We start from the raw sequence: 21,488 nt of genomic DNA on the forward strand, positions 1-21,488 counted from the left end.
AAATGTCTGGTTGCAAATTTAAACCTAGTACAACTAATACTAGTACTATTAGGGGTCGTTTGGTTTAAGGTATAAGCTGAGTTATGCCAGCACTAATTTTTATATCATGTTTGGTATAAGGTATAAATTAGTGCTGGGATAAATTTATACCTTGTACCAAACATGGTATAAAAATTAGTGCTGGGATAACCCAGCTTATATCTTCTTAACCCACTTATACTGAGATTATTTTATACCATCTTTTAAAATAAAATAATCCCAATAGATGGTATAAAATAATCCCAATAGATGGGATAAATTAGTCCCGGGATTATAATCCCGGGACTAATGAGTCCTTAAACCAAACGACCCCTTACTTATACACCTTTTATTCTTATACATAATATACCATGACATTAACAATACCAATACTGTTCTTATACTTATACATCCTATTCAGTACTGTTCAAAATATGCAATGCATGTTATTTTTAATATAGTTGATAAAAAATAATGCTAGCCTAAGTAATCTAAATAAAACGCCTCACTTACCTCCTAACTACTTACCAAACATGGTACTCCCACCGTCTCAATTTAAGTGCTTTATTTTCCTTTAGGTTTGTCCCAAATCGCCTTTTTTTATATTTAGTAAGTTGACAATTCAAACATCCTACATGTCAAGTCTAAAACCACAAGATTCAAAGACATTTTAATACATTATACAGGTCTTTAATTTAAGATTATAACATTCAAAAGTCTTTTTTTATTCTTGACCACTCAAACTAAAAACACTTCAATTAAAACGAAGAAAATATTATTTATACAAAATTTAATATATAAATAACTCTGCCTTCCTAACTAGCTACCGAACGACCTTTACATGAAAAAATAAAATAAAATAAAATAAAATAGGGGATCGTTTTGCATGTGAAGCCCATAGATAAAAGGATTATTTCGGGTCTTTCCACGTCAATAACCCACCTTCCAATCGGAGCAGAGAAGTTATTAGTAGTATCTCCAAAATTAGGGATAGGGTTTTCAATCAAATCAAACATAGGGACAGGGTTGTAGAGAGGGTAATGGGAAGGTATCGAAGCCGTAGCAGAAGTTACAGCCCCACCGTTAGACGTGACCGCCGCCGTGACCGTCATTCTCCAGGACAACCTACTGGCCTTCTCGTTCGTAACATCTGTCTTAGCGCAAGGTATCACTCTTGTCATTCAAATACTATCTTTTTTAACATGCCTTTGTCTCAATTTAATAATGCGCTTATTAGGGAGATTGTATATTACTTTTTATTTTCTTGTTCTCATGGTTTTCAGACCAGATCGATGAGTTGTATAAGTTCATCTTTTTTACTTGAATTTGCAAAAGATAATTAACTGTTGATTGATTAAGCTTCAGACAAAAGAAGATTATGTAAACGCTTATTCGAGTTCTCTGTTCTATATAGCTTTTTATTATATTTTTTTTTCCTGTATTTTATGCTAGCAACAAGTTTCTTACATGTTCCAACACATTCCAGTTCCTCCTTAACACTGGCAGAAGCTAAGGTAGTCTTCTTCATTAGAGATGAACATTATTATGTCTTACCTCGGACAGAGAAGTTGTTGAATTGTGATGTTATGGAATAAGCTATCTTATCTCCAGACATTGATACACATGGCTAGGGGTGGCAAACGGGTGGGTCGTGTCGAATATGGGTCAAACCAAAATGGATCAATTACCCGACCCGCCCATGTTTTACACGGATGAAAAATGGGTTATCTGACGGATAATATGGATATCCATGTTATCTATGGTTTCAAGGATAGTCAGTTGAGAACAGAAGCTAAAAGCCAAAATAAGTTTACATTCTCAAAAAAATAACAAAAATAAAATTAAAAAATTAAAAATATTTAAAAAAATGATAAAATTAATAAAATTAAAAATTTAAAAAAAATTAAGAAAAATAAAGACTCCCAGAAAGCAAAAACTCTTGAAAAATAACAAGATAGATACCCATGGGTTATCCATATTCTATGAAGGATAATATGGGTTGATCCATATTTGACCCACTTTGAAATGATCAGATATCCAACCCATTTAAAATGGGTTTGGTCGGGCGGATAACCGTAAAATTTTAACCATTTTGCCACCCCTACACATGGCCTATAAAGTTACTTATATTTCAGATGTCTATAGAACCTTTTGAAATAACATAGTAAGAAAACAGAAACAAAATTGCATAATTTGTGCAGTAGTTTCTGCTTATCAGTTAATGTGGGTTAATAAAAGAGGACGCACCCCATCTTTCTACAGGTTGGGATGTTCGGGTAGAGTACTCATTTCTATTTCGTAAACTGCTTGCTCTGTCACTCTCACGCTCTCTCTCTCGCTCTCTCTCTAAGCAGATGTTGCTACACTTGTAGACAAAGTTAATCATTTTGTACTTGTTCTGCAGGCCGGAAGATATTAGGGTCTCCTTTGAACGTTTTGGTCCCTTAAAAGATGTTTATCTGCCCAAGAATTACAATACTGGGTATGACTTTGCCTTGATTATATGGATTCTCATTTTGTATTATATTTAGCAATCAATGGGTCTGTTTCCGTTTGTCCCGCTATTTGTTAATATCACTGTGATCAATAACAACACAACTAGGCCTCGATACCAAGCTAGTTAGTGTTGGCAGTATGAATTTAAACTATCCTACTATCCTTTTCGCTTCATGTAGACGTTTCATTCTAATATTGAATAACTGAAGGTTCTTTATATTTTCTATCTACATACTGATCTCCCACCACGACTAAAAAGACTAATATTTGACTAAATGAGCTTATTAACAAGTTTACGCCTTAACCTCAACAAGTTAGCATCATCTATTTGTAATTTTCTCTTTTTGTGTGCTCTAGAATGTAAACTTTTCGAGACAATTTCATTTCATGTTATTTAGGTCTACATCGTTCTCTTTTAACATCTTAAACCATCACGGTTTCACACTTGCTGCCTGATGATATATAGCCAAAACATCTCAAGCAGCTTTCCCTCACTTTCATAAAGTTGACAAGTTTACGTTAACAGTCAGCGTATTGTAACCCCCCTCCTTTGGCCGATTTAGGCCCGAGCAACTTGCGCTCACTATGATATTATATCTATTTATTTTTCCTAAATATTTTCTAATCTTATATAATATGTAGGGAACCACGAGGATTTGGCTTTGTGAAGTTCCGTTATGCCGAAGATGCAGCTGAAGCAAAAGCTCACTTGAACTGTACAGTTATGGGTGGACGTGAAATTAGGATTGTTTTTGCGGAGGAGAATCGGAAGACCCCTCAAGAAATGCGCAGGGTTTTACGCACAAGGTGCAACATATATGTTTGCTTCAAGTTGCAACCATGTTGATTATCACTCTCTTTTCCAGCTAAAGTATTATTCACCTACATCAGTGAATCTAAGACTACTACTTTTCCTGTTTAACTAGTGGACCTAGCGCTCGAGGCAGCAACAGGAGACACAGTCCACCAAGGTTCCCAAGTCGCAGATATCACTGTCAGTTGGCTTTCAACTCACTTTAAAATAATTGTTTAGTTCTTAACAATATTTAACTTCTGATGCTTTTTTATATGATATTACATTGAGCCCCCCCTCGTTAAACCAAAAACAAAGAAGGAAAAAAAATGGAAGACGACACTTGGTGCTGTTAGAGTCGAGAGTATTTGTGTTGTCTTCTTTTAAGAGTAATGGTTAGAATTTTCTGTGGCAGCTTACTCGCGTTCGGCTTCCCCAGCAAGAAGACGTGACTCAAGGTCTGTGTTTCATAACAGAAGTTTTGCTTGTGTTCTTGTATTGTTTGTTTGTCTTAAAAGCAAGGACTGCTACTGATTCTAATGGTACAAAATCTAGAAAGTACATCCGTTGGAATAAAAAAAAGTGAAGCCTGTAGTCATATTAGCAACAGCTTTGTTGCCTGCTGTGCATAAGTTCAACTATCAAGACAAAATTAGTCTTGCATAAGTTCAACTATCAAGACAAAATTAGTCTTTCCTACATTTAGAGATAAATATTGCTCTAAAGACTAAGGAGAGACTTTGCGCATTGATCTGCTTGCATTCTGTGCAGTATTACAGTGCATGTCCTTAGTCAAACTTTTTTTTTTTTGGTAAGTTGCAGTTGTTTGCCTTGTATCATTAAGATGCTCTGTAATTGGTTGCTATTTATCTCTTTTTCTTGCTGTTATTTTGTAATGGTAATTGCTTTTATACATTTGAACTTTCTTTTTGCATAAAAAGCTCCTAAGTTGGGTGTTTGTATAAAGGAGAGATGGTTGATACAAGGCATCTCTCCTGAGTTGGTATCTCTACTGACAGGGATGGAACAACCCTCAGGCTTTACCTGTTACCAGACACATCCGGTTAAGGCTACACACTTCGGTGGATCTTACCCAGTTTTGTACCATTTCCAAAAAGCTATGGAGTTGGTATCTGATTATTTTATGCTTGGTTTTTTCTATTAGGTGGTAGGAACTTAAGATAGTAAAGTTGGATATTTTTATCTGCTAAAGTGGTGGTAGCATCACTCTATCCACTTGAATTTTAGGAATTGATCTTTTCTCAAGTTATTTATCTGCTATCTCGTGTCCTGGAATGCTGAGGCTTTCTCAGTCCCTTGAGTTGGAAGCTTGTTAGGCTCTTTAGACTTTGGCTTTCTAATTTTGTTAAATACTCCTTTGAGATACACTATTATCTTGAGATTACGTGAAATGTCTTGCAGGCATAATTCATCTATCCTTTAGAATTTTGAATGACATCTGCTGGTGGCTTTATTAATGCAGATGCTAAATTGAGAAAGAGACTTAAAGAATTCTGGACTAATAAAGACAATTGAGAAAAGGGACCATAAAGTCAAAGACACTTGCTCATGAAATGTGATGTATCTCCGGAAGTTTCAAATCACCATCGTCAAAGTTCATGTGATTTTCCTTTTGTGGATTTTTTCTATTAAGGATGAGCCTTCTACTGTACTGCGGAGAACCAATTGAAGTGGTGTGGACATATTACAATCACAAAGACCTTCATTTGCTTATCTTAAAATTCATGTTTAATTTCTTAATGTTGCAAGATGTCCAGTTAGGAAGATAATTTAGCACTTATAGTTGGCAAAAGAAATCATCTTCAATGAGGCAAAGATTTTCGAAGCTTTTACTGATTGACATTTGGTGAAAATGCCCAAGGAAAGATATCTCAAGATTTTGAAAGTTGGGGCAGGAGAGCTTTGAAGTGATCAGATGCTGAAGAACTGTACCATTTAGTGTGCTTAAACAGTGTCTGGATCAAACTGTAGTTTTTCCCCAGACTATGAAATAAGGATACAGGTAACGGTTGTGGTTTAGTAGATCAGATATTGAAGGAATCTACCTTTCGTGATTTTGTTAAATGCCAGTTTTATTATACGAGTAGTTTGTGAAATTGTGAATTGGCGGTATAGCAGTCATTTGATAACCAGAGCCAGCCTTTTTTACTTGTTTGTACTGTTTTCAACAGCGAGAGCTATTGCAAAAACTACATCGCACTTACTATTAAATGGCTTAATTACACTATGGTTCACAGGGACAGGGATCATGAGAAGCATGATGATTACTACTCTCCAAGGAGATCCAGGTCAAAGTCTCGGTCTATTTCTCCAAGGGATGGAAGAAATTCTAGGCTGAAAGGAAGATCTTCAAGGCAATCGAGACCAATGTCCAGGTCAAATTCTCCACACAATCAGAAAAAGGGTAGGTTCAGCAGGAGTCCAAGAGATAATAGTCAGATTGCTCATGATGTGGACTTTTCCCCAAGCAGACTTGAGAGTCCTGGAAGAAATGCAGACAGCTCAGCAAGATCACGCTCTAGGTCCGACAGGTTTGTGAAGATATCCGCTTTTGTGAAACATTGAATAGAAATAGCTATGCCGTGTAGATTGAAGCCATGTCCTTTTGATATTTTGGTACTCAATATGCATTTGTTCCTTCATGTACGTGCACATACAGCTATCCTTTTTGTGGATCTGAAGGACCATTGTGGAAACACCATGATGCAGCAGCCGTATCAGCACCCTTTTGGTGTTTGAGCTATTGCCTTGACTTGACATTTAGTTTCTTGATCCATTTATGTTCCCTTAGATTTGATTGGGAGTTGCATATCGTTGCTGGTCACGATAGTAGTAGGTGACCACTGACCAGGGTGAAAGCTTTTGAATTGTATTTTGACCGATTTCCTTCTGCAAATATGCTTCCCCTTATATAATTTGACTAAATTGCTCTTTTTCCCCTTATTTGACTAAATTGCTCCTTCCCTTTGCAGCCCTCGTTGATGGTTTGCTCGTTGTCATCACCATCTGCTGATCTTTTTTGGAGTTCTTGGGAAAAGCATATGCTATATCATGGTCTAGACTGGACACATGCAAACTATGACAGATTACAACCTATAATTACGTCTGTTATGTTTGTGTTTTGTTTCTTTTTGTAATGTCACTCTTAACTGATGGGCTTCTGTAATATAGCGTAGTCGTGGGTCAACAATGGTTATTTTCTGTTTCTGTCCTGCTAGTTCTCTAAATTTAAAGTTACAATGGACTTGTAGCTACGTTGTTCCTCGTTCTCTTTCCTTATGTAACTATCCCCGTGTTCTGGTGATAGTATGAGCCATGTCCTCCATCTCTGCTATGTCTGAGATGACAAATGGTGACAAGATTTGAATTTCAACGGTGTTAAACATCCTGCACCTTTCAGTCTTGACGACTGAAATATTGAACGTTATTTACAGGTGGAAGTTCTTAATTAATCAAGCCCCAGTAAGAGATGCAAGGCTTACGTTTTGATGGAGTTCTGTGCTATTACGTTATTTTTGCGGGTATGTAACTTTTTATGGTGTGCATTGATTAGCTGATTTTTTTTATTTTTTTTATAGTAATTTGTTATAATTGGTCGAAGTATAGTGATACTATAAAATATGTAATTTGCAACTGTCATTATAATTCAGTTTAATCCCATAACTTGTAAGAATGTGTTAGGGTAACTAATTGTTTTATTAAAATGAGTTGGAAAGACAATTTTGGTAGTTCAAACACCAATAAAGGAGCGAAGGCTTAAATGTCACAAGGAGTTTTACTTCATTAGGTAACGTTGTGGATATGTAACTTAATAGAGTTTCGGGAAAAGGGTCAAATATACCCCCTCTATTTTAGTTTATTGGTCAAATATATCTTCCGTTAGTCAAAGTAGTCGAATATACCCCTCTGTTAGCCAAAGTCTACAAATATACTCTTGAATGGATGGAAAATTTCAAATCATCTCAAATTACTCATTTAACAAAAATTATCCATGCCCATCACTTAGACTCGATCCAACCCACAAAATTATTTCCCCCCATCCTAATATACCCCTCTATGCGACCAAATCTGGTTAGTGGATGGTCCTTTGTTACAGCATATTCCAGCACCAAAGGATGCAATAACTCCCACGGTAGATATTAATCTTGTCATCACAAACCCCATTTTCTTTCTAATCTCACCATTTGGATAATTTCTGCATCAACATTATGATTTGAAAAAACTGGTTAATTGGGACAAAAAAATAGCAGACACCCAAAAAATATGATGAAAAAGATAACTTAGAAAAATGAATAAATTATAATACCAAATCTGAATTGATTCATATTATTGGGTTCTCAAAATGGGTTTTGCAAATGAGAGAAAAAGAAATGGTGATCTCAAAAATATTATAACAGCATATATTAGTACAAGATTTAGTAATTAAAATATTTTCAAAAGTATTTGATATTTTATTTTCTTATTTTTGCTTCAAATGTTTATTATTATTATTATTATTATTATTATTATTATTATTATTGTTGTTGTTGTTGTTGTTGTTGTTGTTGTTGTTGTTGTTATTTTGTGGGTCGGGTCGAGTCTAGGTGATGGGGCATGGGTAATTTTTGTTAAACGGGTAATTTGGGCTGATTTGAGATTTTTCATCCATTCAGGGGCATATTTGTGTACTTTGGCTAACAGAGGGGTATATTCGACTACTTTGGCTAACAGAGGGTATATTTAACCAATAAACTAAAGTAGAGGGGTATATTTGACCCTTTTCCATAGAGTTTTTAGTGGGCGTTTGGACATGCGGTTTGAAACCATGGTTTGAAATCATGAGATGAAACTAGCGTTTGGACTTGCATTTCATCTCATGGTTTCAAACCCCAAATCATCCAAAAAGGCATGATTTGGGGTTTCAAACCATGGTTTCAAAAATTTTAAATATAAAATTTGACCCATAAGTTTATATTTTGTAAAAAGAGACCCATAAGTTGGTAGATATTTTTAACAATTACTCCTACCAATCATTTACCAACCTAATTAACATCCACCAACCTTTATTTATGTCTACCAACCTTTATTTTATGTCTACCAACCTCGTTACTATTCATGTTAAATTTTCGTTTTTATTGAACTAAAGTTTGATCAATTGATGTTATATTTTTCAGAAAGGCCTTTTATTAGGGTATTAATTTTGTTATGAACTATGACTTGCTCATTTGGTAAAATTATATAAGAATTGAGAATGTTTTGATAGTTTTCACAAGTTGTGGGGTTTTTATGTTTATAAGAGAAGATACAACTTAAGATATCCAAATTGCATGTTCAAACATGATTTCAAATCGTGGTTTCAAACCCTTTCCAAACGGCTCTTTAGTAAACATCATTAAGTTATCTAAAAGATATCTATAAGTAAGCTATCTTAAAGTCGTGACTTGAAATTTGAAAAATAAGATATATTACCTGCTTCAAGTAAAACAATAATCTAATTTATAAAATTTGTTTAACACTAAAGATGCATATCAATTAAACTCAATTTAATACGGTGTGACTTGGTAAATGAGAGAAAAAAGTAAGATAACATGTAAAAATTCAGGAATAACAAGCAGCGCAAACATATACCCTGTAGTAAATTATGATGTAAGGCAGCAAAATACAGGACGAAAGCTGTTAAAATCTTAGTAGTAAGAACTGATCTAAGAAAGTAAGTTGCAAAACTTGTGAGATTGTAATGAACAGTGGTGTAAAGAAACTAACAAGAAAAAAAAATACAAATTACAAGAACGTTACACTTGCAGAGTGGATGCAAAAGGTAAGTTATTGGTTCGTTAAAGCTCAGTAATTTCGATCGAGATCCTGTATTTATGTTAAGAATCCCCCCCACCCCCACGCCCCAACAAACACGCACACACCTCAAACCCCTTTATACAAGATTCGAGGGAAATGGCGGAGTTTTTTTTTTTTTTTTTTTTTTTTTTTTCCCCTCCCATTTTAGGAGAATTTATAGTGTTTTCACACTTTCCCTCCAGTGTGACTCGAACCCAGGACCTACCGGTCGTGGGTGGAGGTGCTTAACCACTGAGCCATCCCTCACTTGTCGGAGTTTTGCTCTCTAGTTTACGTGTTAAAGTATACTGATGATGCAAATAAAATTTAAAATTATCGAGGTAACTTGGATCTAACTGCTTAATAGAGCAACTAGTTGTTTTGTTCTAATTAGTAGGAAGACTCAATTTGGGGTAGGTTTTTTTCTTTGATAAGAAAAGTATTATATTTAGTTGACAATTAGCTTCACACTTGATCTTTTTTTTTTTAAGTTAAAAGAGGAAATCGTTGTTTAAAATGTCAATTAGATCGAAACCATAAATAAAGAAGGAAAAAAAAAAGTTATCGTTAAATTTGGCTTTGACAGAGACATGACACTGGTGCAGCTACTCACAATATGTAGAAGCATTTTCTAACACTAAAGCATTATCAAGGAACTCAAAGTATTACTTTTAGTTTCTATTTGTTATTAACTCCATTAGTATCTCCACCTACTATCCCATACACCTTACCAAACTTTCAATTCAATCTCTTTTCTTAAATAATTTCAAATCCCTGAATTTAATTTCACAACAGTGGATACAAAATGCAGAGAAAATGATCAAAATAGTCTTAATGTATAGGGTTTCAACTATTTTGGTCTTTAATGTATAGAAAAAGTTGATAGGTTTGGTCCTAAACCTTAAAACTAAGGCAGTATATCAGAGACGGATCCAAAATTTTAAGATAGCGGGGGCACCATTGGTCCTAAACCTTAAAACTAAGGCAATATACCCAGAGGCGGACCCAGAATTTTAAGACAGAGGGGGCACCATTATCTTAACATAAACACCAACAAATTTTTTAATGACGATTGAGGGATAATACCGTGTCAGACCGCTCACTATTAGCATAGCAGTAGCAAAAAACAAGTATATAGGTCAAATATGATTTTTTAGTAATAAATAAAATTTTACATAGTGAAGCAAATGAAAGAGCAATGGCTAAGGCTGTGCAACATGTGATAACCGTGCAGGTTCGAATCTGGGCTAGCTCATTTAATGCTTATTGTTTTCGTAAAATAGACTCAAAAAAATAAATAAAAGTGACATTCGGGTTCGATCCTTGGTGACATGTAAGGAAAGCCGTAGTTGCAACCAACGTGCTCCAAAGACACTTATGTTTGATAGAGTGCACAATTAAATATATACTAATTTCTCAAGATATATACACATATATATACATAATTTTTTCCGAAGCTAACGAGTGCACGTGCACTCCCATCCTTCCATGTGGGTCCGCCTCTGAGTATACCTAAGACCCCCTAAACTTGGCATGTTTTATACAAAAAGCCTTTAACTTTACTTGATCCTAATTACCTCCTGTATTTGACTTTTTTTTTTTTAATAATTGTTACCCCCTCAATAGTATTTGGTCCTATTTACCTCCGCATTTGGTTTTTCTATAATCCAAAGTGATATTAAATGCTTTGACGCGTGAGAGTGTAAAATAATAACCACAACATACCAATAGAAAATCTAACATACTATATTACCATTTACTTTTATATTTAGTCATTCCAACGATTATTTCCTTATCTCCTTCTATTTATCTTCTCTATTCCTCCATTAAAACACAATTACTAATTTTCCCTTCTTTTTCCATTTTCTTTATGAGGGGATAAAGATTATAGAAAACCAAGTACAGGGGTAATTATGGGCAATTATTGTTTGAGGAGTTAACAACGATAGAAAAACCAAGTACAGAGATTATTAGGACCAAGTATAGTTTAATGAAATCTAAATAAAACACCAAGTATAGTTCGAGGCTTTGAATATATGGCTGCATTGTAGGATCTCCTGCAATTCTAGTTACTGCAGAGAAAGGTTCAAAGGCTACCAAAGCCATGTCAGGTTAGCGTAACTGAACTTTTCACATTCATGTTCATGACCAAAACCTTTCAATTTTTTGTATACGCTAAGAACCATTTCTATTAAGGTACACATTAGGAGCATTGGACTTAAGGTGTGTTTCTTTCCTTTCGTGAAATACAATCAATCTGAAATTTAGAAAGAGTTCTATCTCGGACTAAAGGAATGGTGGTGTTCAAAGTGCATCACACATCAATTTATTGGACTTTTAAGAATAAGATTTACATGTTTATACTGCATCAAAAAGTACATTAAACAGTAAATATTATAGTTAAAAAATGTCAAGATTTTTTGAAATGATAGCCTCCCAACTTGTTTGGGATTGAGGCGTAGTTGTTGTTGTAGTCGCTTTCGCTTTGAAGTAGTAGCAGTGTCATTCTTATTGGGATGTAGGAAGTATCAAATCACACATTTGTTGAGATAAATATCATGTTACATGAATATTCATCTAAAAGCAATTTGACTACAAAAGTTGGAAATGACAACAGCAATTCCGACAAGGGGATTTGGACAAAGAGAAAGACAAAGGAAAAATCAGGTCACATTTTGCTGATTTCCAAACTTAGGTACTCTGCTCATAAACCAGTTGATCTGTTGGAATACTCTTGAACCAATGATGCAAACAATGATGGGCTTTCAAGCAAAGTAGCTGGTCTGTCAAATTCCTTTGCCCATCCTGTCAAAACCACAACATCAGCAAAATCTTGAAAATGGCAGGATCACTTTGCTTGTGACTGTGAAATCTGATAGGTTGTGTAGCAGTGTCAAATCAATCAATCAATAATCTATTCATTAAACTATATTCAGTCCTTTAAAAACTTACCGTCATCTATAACGAGAACGCTGTCACAGTCTATCACAGTTGGTATTCTGTGAGCAATGGTGATAATAGTGCAGGCTGCAAAGTCCTCGCGGATAATCCTCTGGATGACAGCATCAGTTTGAGAATCAACAGAAGCAGTTGCTTCATCCATGAACAGAATTTTACTATTCTTGAGCATGACTCTCCCTAAGCAAAGGAGTTGCCTTTGTCCAACACTCCAATTGTCTCCACTATCTACCACTGAGGAATCAAGTTTCTCAGGCTTTGCTGCTACCACATCTTTTAATTGGCAGCGTTCAAGACTCTACAGATACAAAAGAAAGTTAAAGAAGAGCCTTATGAGATTGCATATAACTTAAATTTCTAGATGAGATGATATGATTATATGGAAATGGTATCCATACCTTCCAGATTTCATCATCTGAATACTGTTCTAGCGGATCAATATTGCTTCTAACCGTCCCTTGAAATAGAACTGGTTCCTGAGGAATGATACCGAAGCGTGATCTAAGATCATGAAGTCCTAGCTTGCAAATGTCAACACCATCAATTATGATGGTTCCAGCTGAAGGTTCCACCAGCCTAAAGAAAACTTGTATCAGAGTGGACTTCCCACTTCCAGTTCGGCCAACAACGCCAATCTTTTCTCCTCCATTGATTCTAAGAGAGATTCCTTTCAGAACAAGCGGTGTATTAGACCTGTATCGAAACTGCACAAAGATACACGTGTTATTTTGTTTTGAAAGCATTTAGATACTGGAGAGACGCCACGAAGGTGATAAATTGTCCGCAATAATGTCATATAAACTAATTAAGGTTATATGCAATCTAAAAAGATTCGATTTTGTGACAAGAAAAAGAAGCTAGAAAAGTGATAAATGAACTCATAAGCTTAGATGGTTATTCTAGTATTACCTTCAAGTTCTTGATCTCAATGTCACCACGATAGGGCCAATCTGAAGATGGAAGACAATTTACTATCCTCCATGAAGCTTCTGATGGTATTCTTGTGAACTGTTTTATCCTTTCAACTGAAACCATTTTGTTCTCAACCATACAGCTCAAGGATACCATCCAAAAGAGGGCACCATTTAGAGGCAGTGCATAGGACAGTGCCAAGCCAACGTACTCTAATTACAGATCAAATGAACTAATCAATTAGCAAAAATGAAATTTAGGTCAAAGCACTATAAATTCTCCACAGTTTATCTTAAACTTTTAGTCAAACTGTAATTTCCTTGCTGAAACAGGTTCATGTCATTACCAGCACAACATGGACAGATTAACATAACGTTTACAAGTTAAAACTCTGCCCATATTTATTTCATCATTAATGAAAGAAAACAAAAACTATACAGGATAACCATATGTCACCTTGAAATAAGAATTTCACCTGGTGGGATAACAAAGCTTGGCAGCAAGACCATGAAAATGGTGGCAATGCAGATCAAAATACTACCAAGAAATTCTAGGCGAAAACCAATCCACTCATTTGATGCATTGCTGTGGAAATCCATCCGCAGATTAGCATTGACTCTCTCAACATTTCCTTGAAAGAACTTATCTTCCTTCCTGAAGCAGCGTACAGTCATGATGCCTGATATGGTTTCAGAGAAATGATGGAGGATTGGAGCTTTGGTGATTGAACTAAGTCTGGTTAATTCGCGAGAGGATGCAATGTAGTATCTCTGTATGCCAGATGAAAAAAGGGAAAGGAAAGTAAATACGTATGCAATAGCAGGAAACAACTGCCTCACCTGCAATTAGATCTGTATGACTTTGTAATTGTTTAAATGAAGAACTATTTGATTTCACAAAAATGTTTTATGTGTTACACCACCTGGAAATCAGAATTTGATGTCTGCTAGGCCTTCAGGTACATCATAGATTTTCCAACTATATCTAGCATAAACATATAATGCTATAGCCCTATCGGTGATGCGACATATCCTGGTTGCAGTTAAAAGAAACTAGCTAAGACAATGACTGCAAACTCTGCAAAAATTTTGCTAAGTATAAAATGAATGGTGAAGAACTGAAAAAATAGAGATCAGACGAACTCTCACTGCAGAGGTTGAGAAGATGGAATGATCGAACAGTAATAGAGACAAATACAGTCAGAAGTTCTCTTACCCGGTACCAGATGTTAAGCCAAACTAGGGGGATTATGAGGAAGATAGTTGGCCAAGCACTCTGGCATGTTATGAACAGCATGCCAGCTACTGTAAAGTACATCATAAGCGCTATACTTAGAAACTGTGGAATCATAAAATCAACATATGACTGATCAGTTGATGCCTGAAAGCCAAAATCATCCATTAGATCAGTGAAGGAAGATACTACAATATCATAAATCAGAATTTGGAGCAGCACTCACTCGACTTAATATTCTTCCTGACGGAGTAGTGTCAAAGAAAGACATTGGAGCGTGCAGTATGCTATCAAGAATTTGATCGAAGAAACATTGAGCTGTTTTGAGACCCAAAAATGTGACAAGAAAAGATCTGGCAACTACAAAAATGCAACAAATGCCAGCTATGGATGAGTAAACATCTATAAACAGAGAAGGATTGAATATATGGTCCGTTGAAGTCTCATATGCGAGCCAATAGTCACTCAACATAGTGGACCCTTGCCAAAATATAGAAATGATTACTACAGCTGCTACTCCCCACCATCCAAAAGCCTCAGTGCAGTACTGCTTGTAGACATCAAAATTTATATGACCAGTCTCTCTTTCCTCATCATCGATAAGCTTGGAACTACCCTTTGGTTGTTGGTCTATAGAACCGCTTTCACCATTGGCTTCGTCTTGAGATTTCTGGGGCGACTTTGGGGTTAGTTGATGAGGTGTTTGTGGGAGATTCTCACCAGAAGCACCAGTACTATTTTCCACAAGCTCCATGGAGTTCCCATGTGCAGCAACAAGATCACCAAAATCTGATCCCAATTCTAGAAGCTCTTCATATTTCCCAGACTGCACAATCTTACCATCTCTCATGACCTGTCAATATAGCAATTAATGGGGTTGGAACTTTTCAGTGACATTTCTGAATTCTTTGCGTAACTTCTTTTTCATAAAAATAGAAATGTTATATTTATCTCTTTTTTTTTTGTGCGTGCGTAAAAGATGCATATGAATAGTAGAAATCATTCATTTGTAGTAATAATAAGTTTGTCTTCGATAAACTGCTTTAATATATTCTTACATAGTATAAATATTTAGAGATGCACGTCTGATGTCATCGATATACTCGATCAAGTTGCTAGGTAAGTCAATGTGGTGCTTACCAATATAAGATCTGCATTATGAAATATAGAAATCTTTTGATTGTAACAATAATTTGTCCTCAAGGTAATTACAAATAATTGGGAAGATTTTCAAATCATTCACTAATTTGTTCTTCATTCTCTTACTATATACAGGGAATACTAAAGCCTTCGATATACTTGATCGAGTTGCTACACAAAGTAAGTAGATGTGGTGCTTACCAATATATGATCTGCATTGTGCAGGAAGTCAACTTGGTGAGTGACAAGAACCACAGTCTTATCCTTCAAAGCACCCCTTACACATTCCTGCAAAGACTTATATCGGTTATGGTACCATACTTTTCCTTATTCAAATATTTTACTGGAGTAATAATGTAAGAGAAACAACTTCTTGCTGCTACAACTATTTTCCTATTTTTTTTCTCGGATAAATGACTATACCCTCCTCAAACTGTAGCACGAGAAGATTCTTGTAGCCAAAATGAAAGAGGATAAAGGAAAAGAGGAAAGAAAAACATAATAGAGTTTCTTAGAAGAAGTGATATATCACACAGAGTGACCTTAAATATTTCTGATCCAGTTTGAGCATCAACAGCGCTAAATATATCATCAAGAAGATAGATGTCGCAGTCCTGATATACTGCTCTTGCAAGTTGTATCCTCTGCTTCTGACCTCCGCTGAGGTTGATTCCTCGTTCTCCTATCTCAGTTTGGTCTCCATGTTGCAGAATTTTCAAGTCTTTCTCCAAGGAACAAACCTGTAGTACATCTTTGTATCTTTTACTGTTCATTGGTGAACCAAACAAGATGTTTTCTTGGATACTAGCATTCTGTATCCATGAGGTTTGGGCAACATAAGCAGTACTTCCACAGACTCTGACCTGTAATGGAAGGACAAGTGTAAGAAACTGCAATAGTCTAGAAGTAACAATTCAGAGCTGGGATTTCTTTGAATAGATGGAGACATATAAAGAAAGTTTACAGTGAAGAAATTGATGTATTAAACAAAACTGAAGAGAAAAAGCGATTATACCTCTCCCGATAACTTATGAAGTTCACCAAGAATTGATGCTAGTAAAGTAGACTTCCCTGACCCAACCATTCCAACAATTGCTGCAAGTTCCCCCTTTCGAATTTCAATATTTATGTCTTTCAGAACAATTTGATCACCATCATCCTCCCATGAAAAAATCCCATCTTTAACCTCCACAGCAATCCTACCACTATAACCTTCTTCTCTTTCGCCAACTGTATGATCCAATTCACTGCTTGTCAGATATCCGTCTAACCTACCTAGTGATACCATGGCTTGTGAAAGTGACATAAGGGACTGCGGGAAGTTTCTTATAGGATCCCGTATAATTCTGAGAACTGTTGTTGCTGTGAATACTGTGCCAGCATCTAGAGGGACTTTGCAAATGATTGCAGCTCCAAATGTAAGAGCTGCTAAGACCGGTGGCAAACTCAACAGGACTGACAAGTTCCAAGAAAGCACGTGCATGAACTTGCTAAGCCAGCTGAATTCCTCATTACGTAAGGATTGAATTTTTTCTTTGAAGTGTTCTTCCCATGCCTGAAACTTGATGACACGCATGTTGCCTAACAGTTCATTTATAGCCTTCATCCTTAAATCACGCTTCATCATCAATTGGAATTGGAACTGATTGTTCTTCCGTGTCATTGACACTGTAAGTATCACAACTCCAATGATTAAAACAAATGCAGCCAACACAGAAACACCCATGTAATAGTACAAGAGGAGTAATGAAGCTCCAACTTGTAATGGCATCATCCATAATGAATGCAGCTGTATCATCATGTCAGAAAGCTGTTGGGAATCAACAGCCATGTAATTCACTATTTGTCCTACACCATGAGTCTGTCTGGAGGAACAAGTTAATCTGAGCCCTTTCTTGTACAAAGTAGTGATAAGGGATGACCGAATCTTCATACCGAGTATCCCAGATTGGAAATTAAAGTGATGTGAACTAAGAGCTTCAGTTACTTTTGAAACAAACAGAATCAAGACTAGATAATAGCCCTCATAGGGGTTTGTTCTATCCCCAGAAGCAAAACTGATGAAACTTTGGATTAGAACTGGACCGACATACATAACAGACAACTGCACTATTGCAAGGGAACTAATTATAACTACGTCTTTCCAGAAACATTGGATTAGTGTCATTAGTACAGGATACTTCACATTTTCACCTGACTTAGGCCAATTCTTTTTGAAAAACTCCGCCATTCTTTCAGCTCGAAAATCAGGCGGGAGCGAAGGCACTTCATCCAACTTTAAAGGGGATTGGTATCCTTTACTAAGCAATGGATTCATCCAATTCCAAACTGCTCTGGAGAATAGTGAAGCTGTGCCATATCCACTCACATTAGGATCCATCAGAATCAGCTCATCCGTATCTAGCCTAGAGTTTCCAGCAACTTCATGTTGGCCAGTACTACAAATTCCTGTTGATCCTCTTATGGCAACAATAAGAAGATACAAATACAAAGGAAAGCTAACCAAGACAACTATATCATCCATTCTCATACTCACATCCACGTTGTATCCAGTAAAGAATAGACGAATAGTTGCAGTAATCGCAAAGAGTAGCACGATAACGTAGCTCATCGCCCAGTAGACTCGAAGTGTTATGGGATGCGAAACAGCAGCAAATTTCTTCTGGTGTACAATTAGAACAAAAATGGCAAGATAAGTTACAGCATGAATTAGTCTGGAAAAAGCCTCTGCCATTTCCCATCTTGATTGAACACCCTGACTGAAGAAGGCTAATATGCAAAGAACACTATAAGTTATGGCTAAAAGAGCTGTCACAACTAAAGATCCATAGAACCAAAAGGTGATCCTAAATTGAGGCCTTTCATCTCCTAGGAGAGGTTGATTAAGGGAAGAGGTGGAACTTCCATTCTTTAGAAATCTTGAACTTAGCTTTTTAACTGATAGTATTAGTAGGATCAACAAGAAAAGCAGGTCAACTGATGATAACACAATCCTCTGAGGACACGGTGAAAGGCAAATGAATTTGAGCCATCTTATTGCTACTAAGACAAAAGAAGGATTATCTGAGGATTGGATGGAAGAAACTGAACAATCAAGAGATGTGAGCCATGAATCAGCTGACATGATTGGACCTGTAAAAGGAAGAAACAAACAAGTCAAGAAAACCAAGAAAACACACACCCACTATGCAACTGAACCAAGATTACTTATTCTCATTCAAACAGCAACTTGCATGCAGAGACAAATTACCCATGTTCATGAAATTTATAATTTATTGTCGATTTGGCATCTTCATGATAAAATTATCTGGTCGTATTAACAAGTACTAGCAAGTAAAAGTACTTCTTATTGCATCACCAAGTTTTGACTTTAGAGAGTTTGATTGAGAAATAGTATCTTTTTTGCTAGAAACGGAGCAAGACTGTAAGAGACAACAATTTGAAACACACAAAGTAAGTAAGTCAGATTTAAGTCGTAGTAAACGATGAAGTAGTATATTTAAGTGCATTGGAAAGAGATTATCATATCAATAAAATGGATGGTTTCTGACTGCATTATTTTATTTTTTATAATAAGGGAATCAAACAGACATCTGAACTGTGACAGAAGAAAAAGTTTATATAGGATGTTGGCAAGTAGAGACAACGAAAATGTTGTACTTTAAGACAAACATGAGATCATCTGGAACAGTAGCAAGCAATGTTTTTAGCCAACCTAGCTAGTTAGCACGTTAAAATATTCGAGTGGTTGAAGATCAAAATGTGCGTCCAATGCTATTATAGTCGTGAGAGAGACTTTCCATGAAATTGGAGAGAGTGTCTCTTCGTTTTAAGAGTGGTTTGATAGGAAAGAAAATATTTTCGTGAAAAATGGAGTATTTTTTTTTTTTTGGAAAATAAGTGATTTTCTTATCCCAATTTATGTGATAGAGTTTGGCTAGACACGAAATTTAAGAAAGTAAGGAAGACTTTTGAAACTTATGATCTAAAACAAGGTCATAGATATTTATGTGACTGTTAATCATTTCATTAAGGATAAAAGAGAAAGTTTTATATTAAATTATTTCAAAAATATATAAATATATCATTCTTTTGGGATATAAAAAAAATGTATCACATGAATTGAGACAGAGAGAGTATTTGGTAAGTAAAAAATACTATCCCAAGAGTGGTCGTGTATAATCCTGACAAACACTATGAGAGTTTGAGTTGGGCGTAAGGTATGGGGGTGTTTGGGATGGGGACTAGTGGGTGAAGTGTATTGAAGAGGTGGGAGGAGACAATTTTAAATGCAATTTGTTGAACTTGTTTCCCCCCTTTTAACAATAGGGAAGCCACTTTTCTTCATTTTTAAGGATTTGTTGTTCTAGAAAAACATTTTCTTTCCTCCGTGACCAAAGACACTCTACATGAAGTTTTCTCAATCTTTTCATGTTTGGTTGATTAAAATTTTAAAAAAATATTTTTCTCTAGAAAAATAAGTTTCTTAAAAATGAAAAAAATAAAGTAGGAAAACAAGTTTCATAAGTAACATCTTTACCATCCTCTACTCTTAGCCCCTACCCTACGTATCTCTATGGTGTTTGTCCAAATATTAAATGAAATAGTACTTTTGAGATAATATTTTTCGCTTACTTACGTAAACCTAATTAAGAAAACCATTTATATTGCATTTTCGTGCAAAACATTTTCCTTAGTATTACACGCCATAAATGTCCATTTGTGGATTTGCTCCTTCCTAGCAACTGGACAACGTCTCCTAATTATTGACCTTCATGGGCTCATCTCATTATTGACCTCATTAATGGTTTTTTTCTTTCTTTCCAACAGACCTCATTAATGGTTTATTCTTTTATATAATTATCACCTTCTGATGTCTTGGGAAAAGTATCTGGCGGGCTTGGGAAAAGTATTCTACAATAGTATCTTGATCATCTAGATGATTGGATACATATATAACAGATCAACTTTATGGTTATAATAATTAAATAGCTGAACTATAGCGTCTTAGTAAGTTTATATCAAAGATTCACATGCTTTTCCTTTAGTTATACCAGCGTTGTGATGTTGTGTTGTTAACTGAAAAATATTTTTCATCATACCAATTTTTACATGGAATATAATGGATTTCAAGGTAAATAAACTGTTAATCTATTTTTATTAAAAAAAAATTCTTTACCCTCTCTGAAGAGTAAATATGATCTTTAGAGGGTATCTATTGGAAGCTCACTACAACAAAAAGACCTTTTGGTGGCAATTTTTTAATGGCAATACACTGATTCCGCTAATTCACTTAATAAAATAAAATATATGCGGTCAATCGAGAGCGGAAAACACTTTAAGGGAAAAATATTTTCTTTTTGAAGGTGGCGACGACGGTGGTGGAAGAGATGGAGATAGTGGTTGAAGGAGAGAGAAGTGAAAAAATTATATATATAAAAAAAAATTAGGATCTTACACGTACTCCACATGCTGTATCATGTCAGCTTAGTGTGCCCAATAGACACAATATAGTTTGGGTTTAGGGGTTCAATAGATAAGTCAAGTGTCTAAATGAGAAAACTGGATAAGTTTAAGGGGCCACATATGTATTCGGCCTATTAGTAAAAAAATAGCAAAGACAACATATTTAACATGCAGAGCTATCCAATACAGCTATACTTATAGCATAAAATAGTCAAATTTAGTGCATATTGAATTTGATCCGCACATCACTGTAGACATCGAAATTTTAATTGAATTAATCCATACGAAATTCGGATTAAATTCTAAATTATTGACATGTTGGCCAAGTCAAATTTTGGTTAATAAAGTCGGATTAATTATTTAAGTCAAAATTACATGACAAGAATGAAATCCAAATTACATTAGGGTTAATTCATTAAATTGGGCCTCTACAAGACGAGCCCAATCCACGTCTTTCTAGCCCAAGGTCCGCTAGAATTTCTTGGAGATCAAAATACCTCCAAGCTCTAGCTCACACCTATATAAAGGGGTCATTCATCCCCTTTTGAAGACATCTTGAAATCTTAGAAAGTTGCATAGCATCTTGACTAGAGGCAAAGTTACAGTTATTTATTTTCTGCTAGCAAAATTATCGGGAACA

The 21,488-nt window shown here is 35.5% G+C and overlaps 2 protein-coding genes across 2 annotated transcripts; one reads left to right on the plus strand and one right to left on the minus strand.

The window, feature by feature from the left end:
• Window positions 1-953: 953 nt before the first annotated feature.
• Window positions 954-6,632, plus strand: LOC132645049 (serine/arginine-rich SC35-like splicing factor SCL28). Its single transcript, XM_060361798.1, has 7 exons — window positions 954-1,183; window positions 2,423-2,500; window positions 3,157-3,321; window positions 3,441-3,508; window positions 3,723-3,765; window positions 5,566-5,859; window positions 6,301-6,632. The coding sequence occupies exons 1-7, from the start codon at window positions 1,059-1,061 to the stop codon at window positions 6,308-6,310; spliced, it is 783 nt and encodes a 260-aa protein (XP_060217781.1). The 5' UTR covers window positions 954-1,058; the 3' UTR covers window positions 6,311-6,632.
• Window positions 6,633-11,609: 4,977 nt separating this feature from the next.
• Window positions 11,610-18,940, minus strand: LOC132645050 (ABC transporter C family member 14-like). The gene is made up of 11 exons (XM_060361799.1): window positions 18,633-18,940; window positions 16,398-18,514; window positions 15,925-16,245; window positions 15,584-15,670; window positions 14,469-15,095; window positions 14,225-14,389; window positions 13,485-13,779; window positions 13,007-13,221; window positions 12,496-12,801; window positions 12,092-12,395; window positions 11,610-11,944 (listed from the first exon to the last, which is right to left on the minus strand). The coding sequence occupies exons 1-11, from the start codon at window positions 18,640-18,642 to the stop codon at window positions 11,844-11,846; spliced, it is 4,548 nt and encodes a 1,515-aa protein (XP_060217782.1). The 5' UTR covers window positions 18,643-18,940; the 3' UTR covers window positions 11,610-11,843.
• Between the last annotated feature and the right edge of the window lie 2,548 nt (window positions 18,941-21,488).

This window comes from Lycium barbarum, chromosome 6 (assembly GCF_019175385.1).
Source record: "Lycium barbarum isolate Lr01 chromosome 6, ASM1917538v2, whole genome shotgun sequence".
Lineage (NCBI taxonomy): Eukaryota > Viridiplantae > Streptophyta > Magnoliopsida > Solanales > Solanaceae > Lycium > Lycium barbarum.

What these genes read in the sequence shown, in the direction of transcription:
- LOC132645049 (XM_060361798.1), top strand. Translation starts at nt 1,059, where the DNA reads ATGGGAAGGTATCGAAGCCGTAGCAGAAGTTACAGCCCCACCGTTAGA. An exon ending in CCCAAGAATTACAATACTGG is followed by an intron (nt 2,501 to 3,156) that starts GTATGACTTTGC and finishes TATAATATGTAG; the next exon opens with GGAACCACGAGGATTTGGCT. An exon ending in GCAAGAAGACGTGACTCAAG is followed by an intron (nt 3,766 to 5,565) that starts GTCTGTGTTTCA and finishes TATGGTTCACAG; the next exon opens with GGACAGGGATCATGAGAAGC.
- LOC132645050 (XM_060361799.1), bottom strand. An exon ending in CAGGAAGAATATTAAGTCGA is followed by an intron (nt 14,390 to 14,468) that starts GTGAGTGCTGCT and finishes TTTGGCTTTCAG; the next exon opens with GCATCAACTGATCAGTCATA. An exon ending in GGCTTAACATCTGGTACCGG is followed by an intron (nt 13,780 to 14,224) that starts GTAAGAGAACTT and finishes TCTGGCATACAG; the next exon opens with AGATACTACATTGCATCCTC.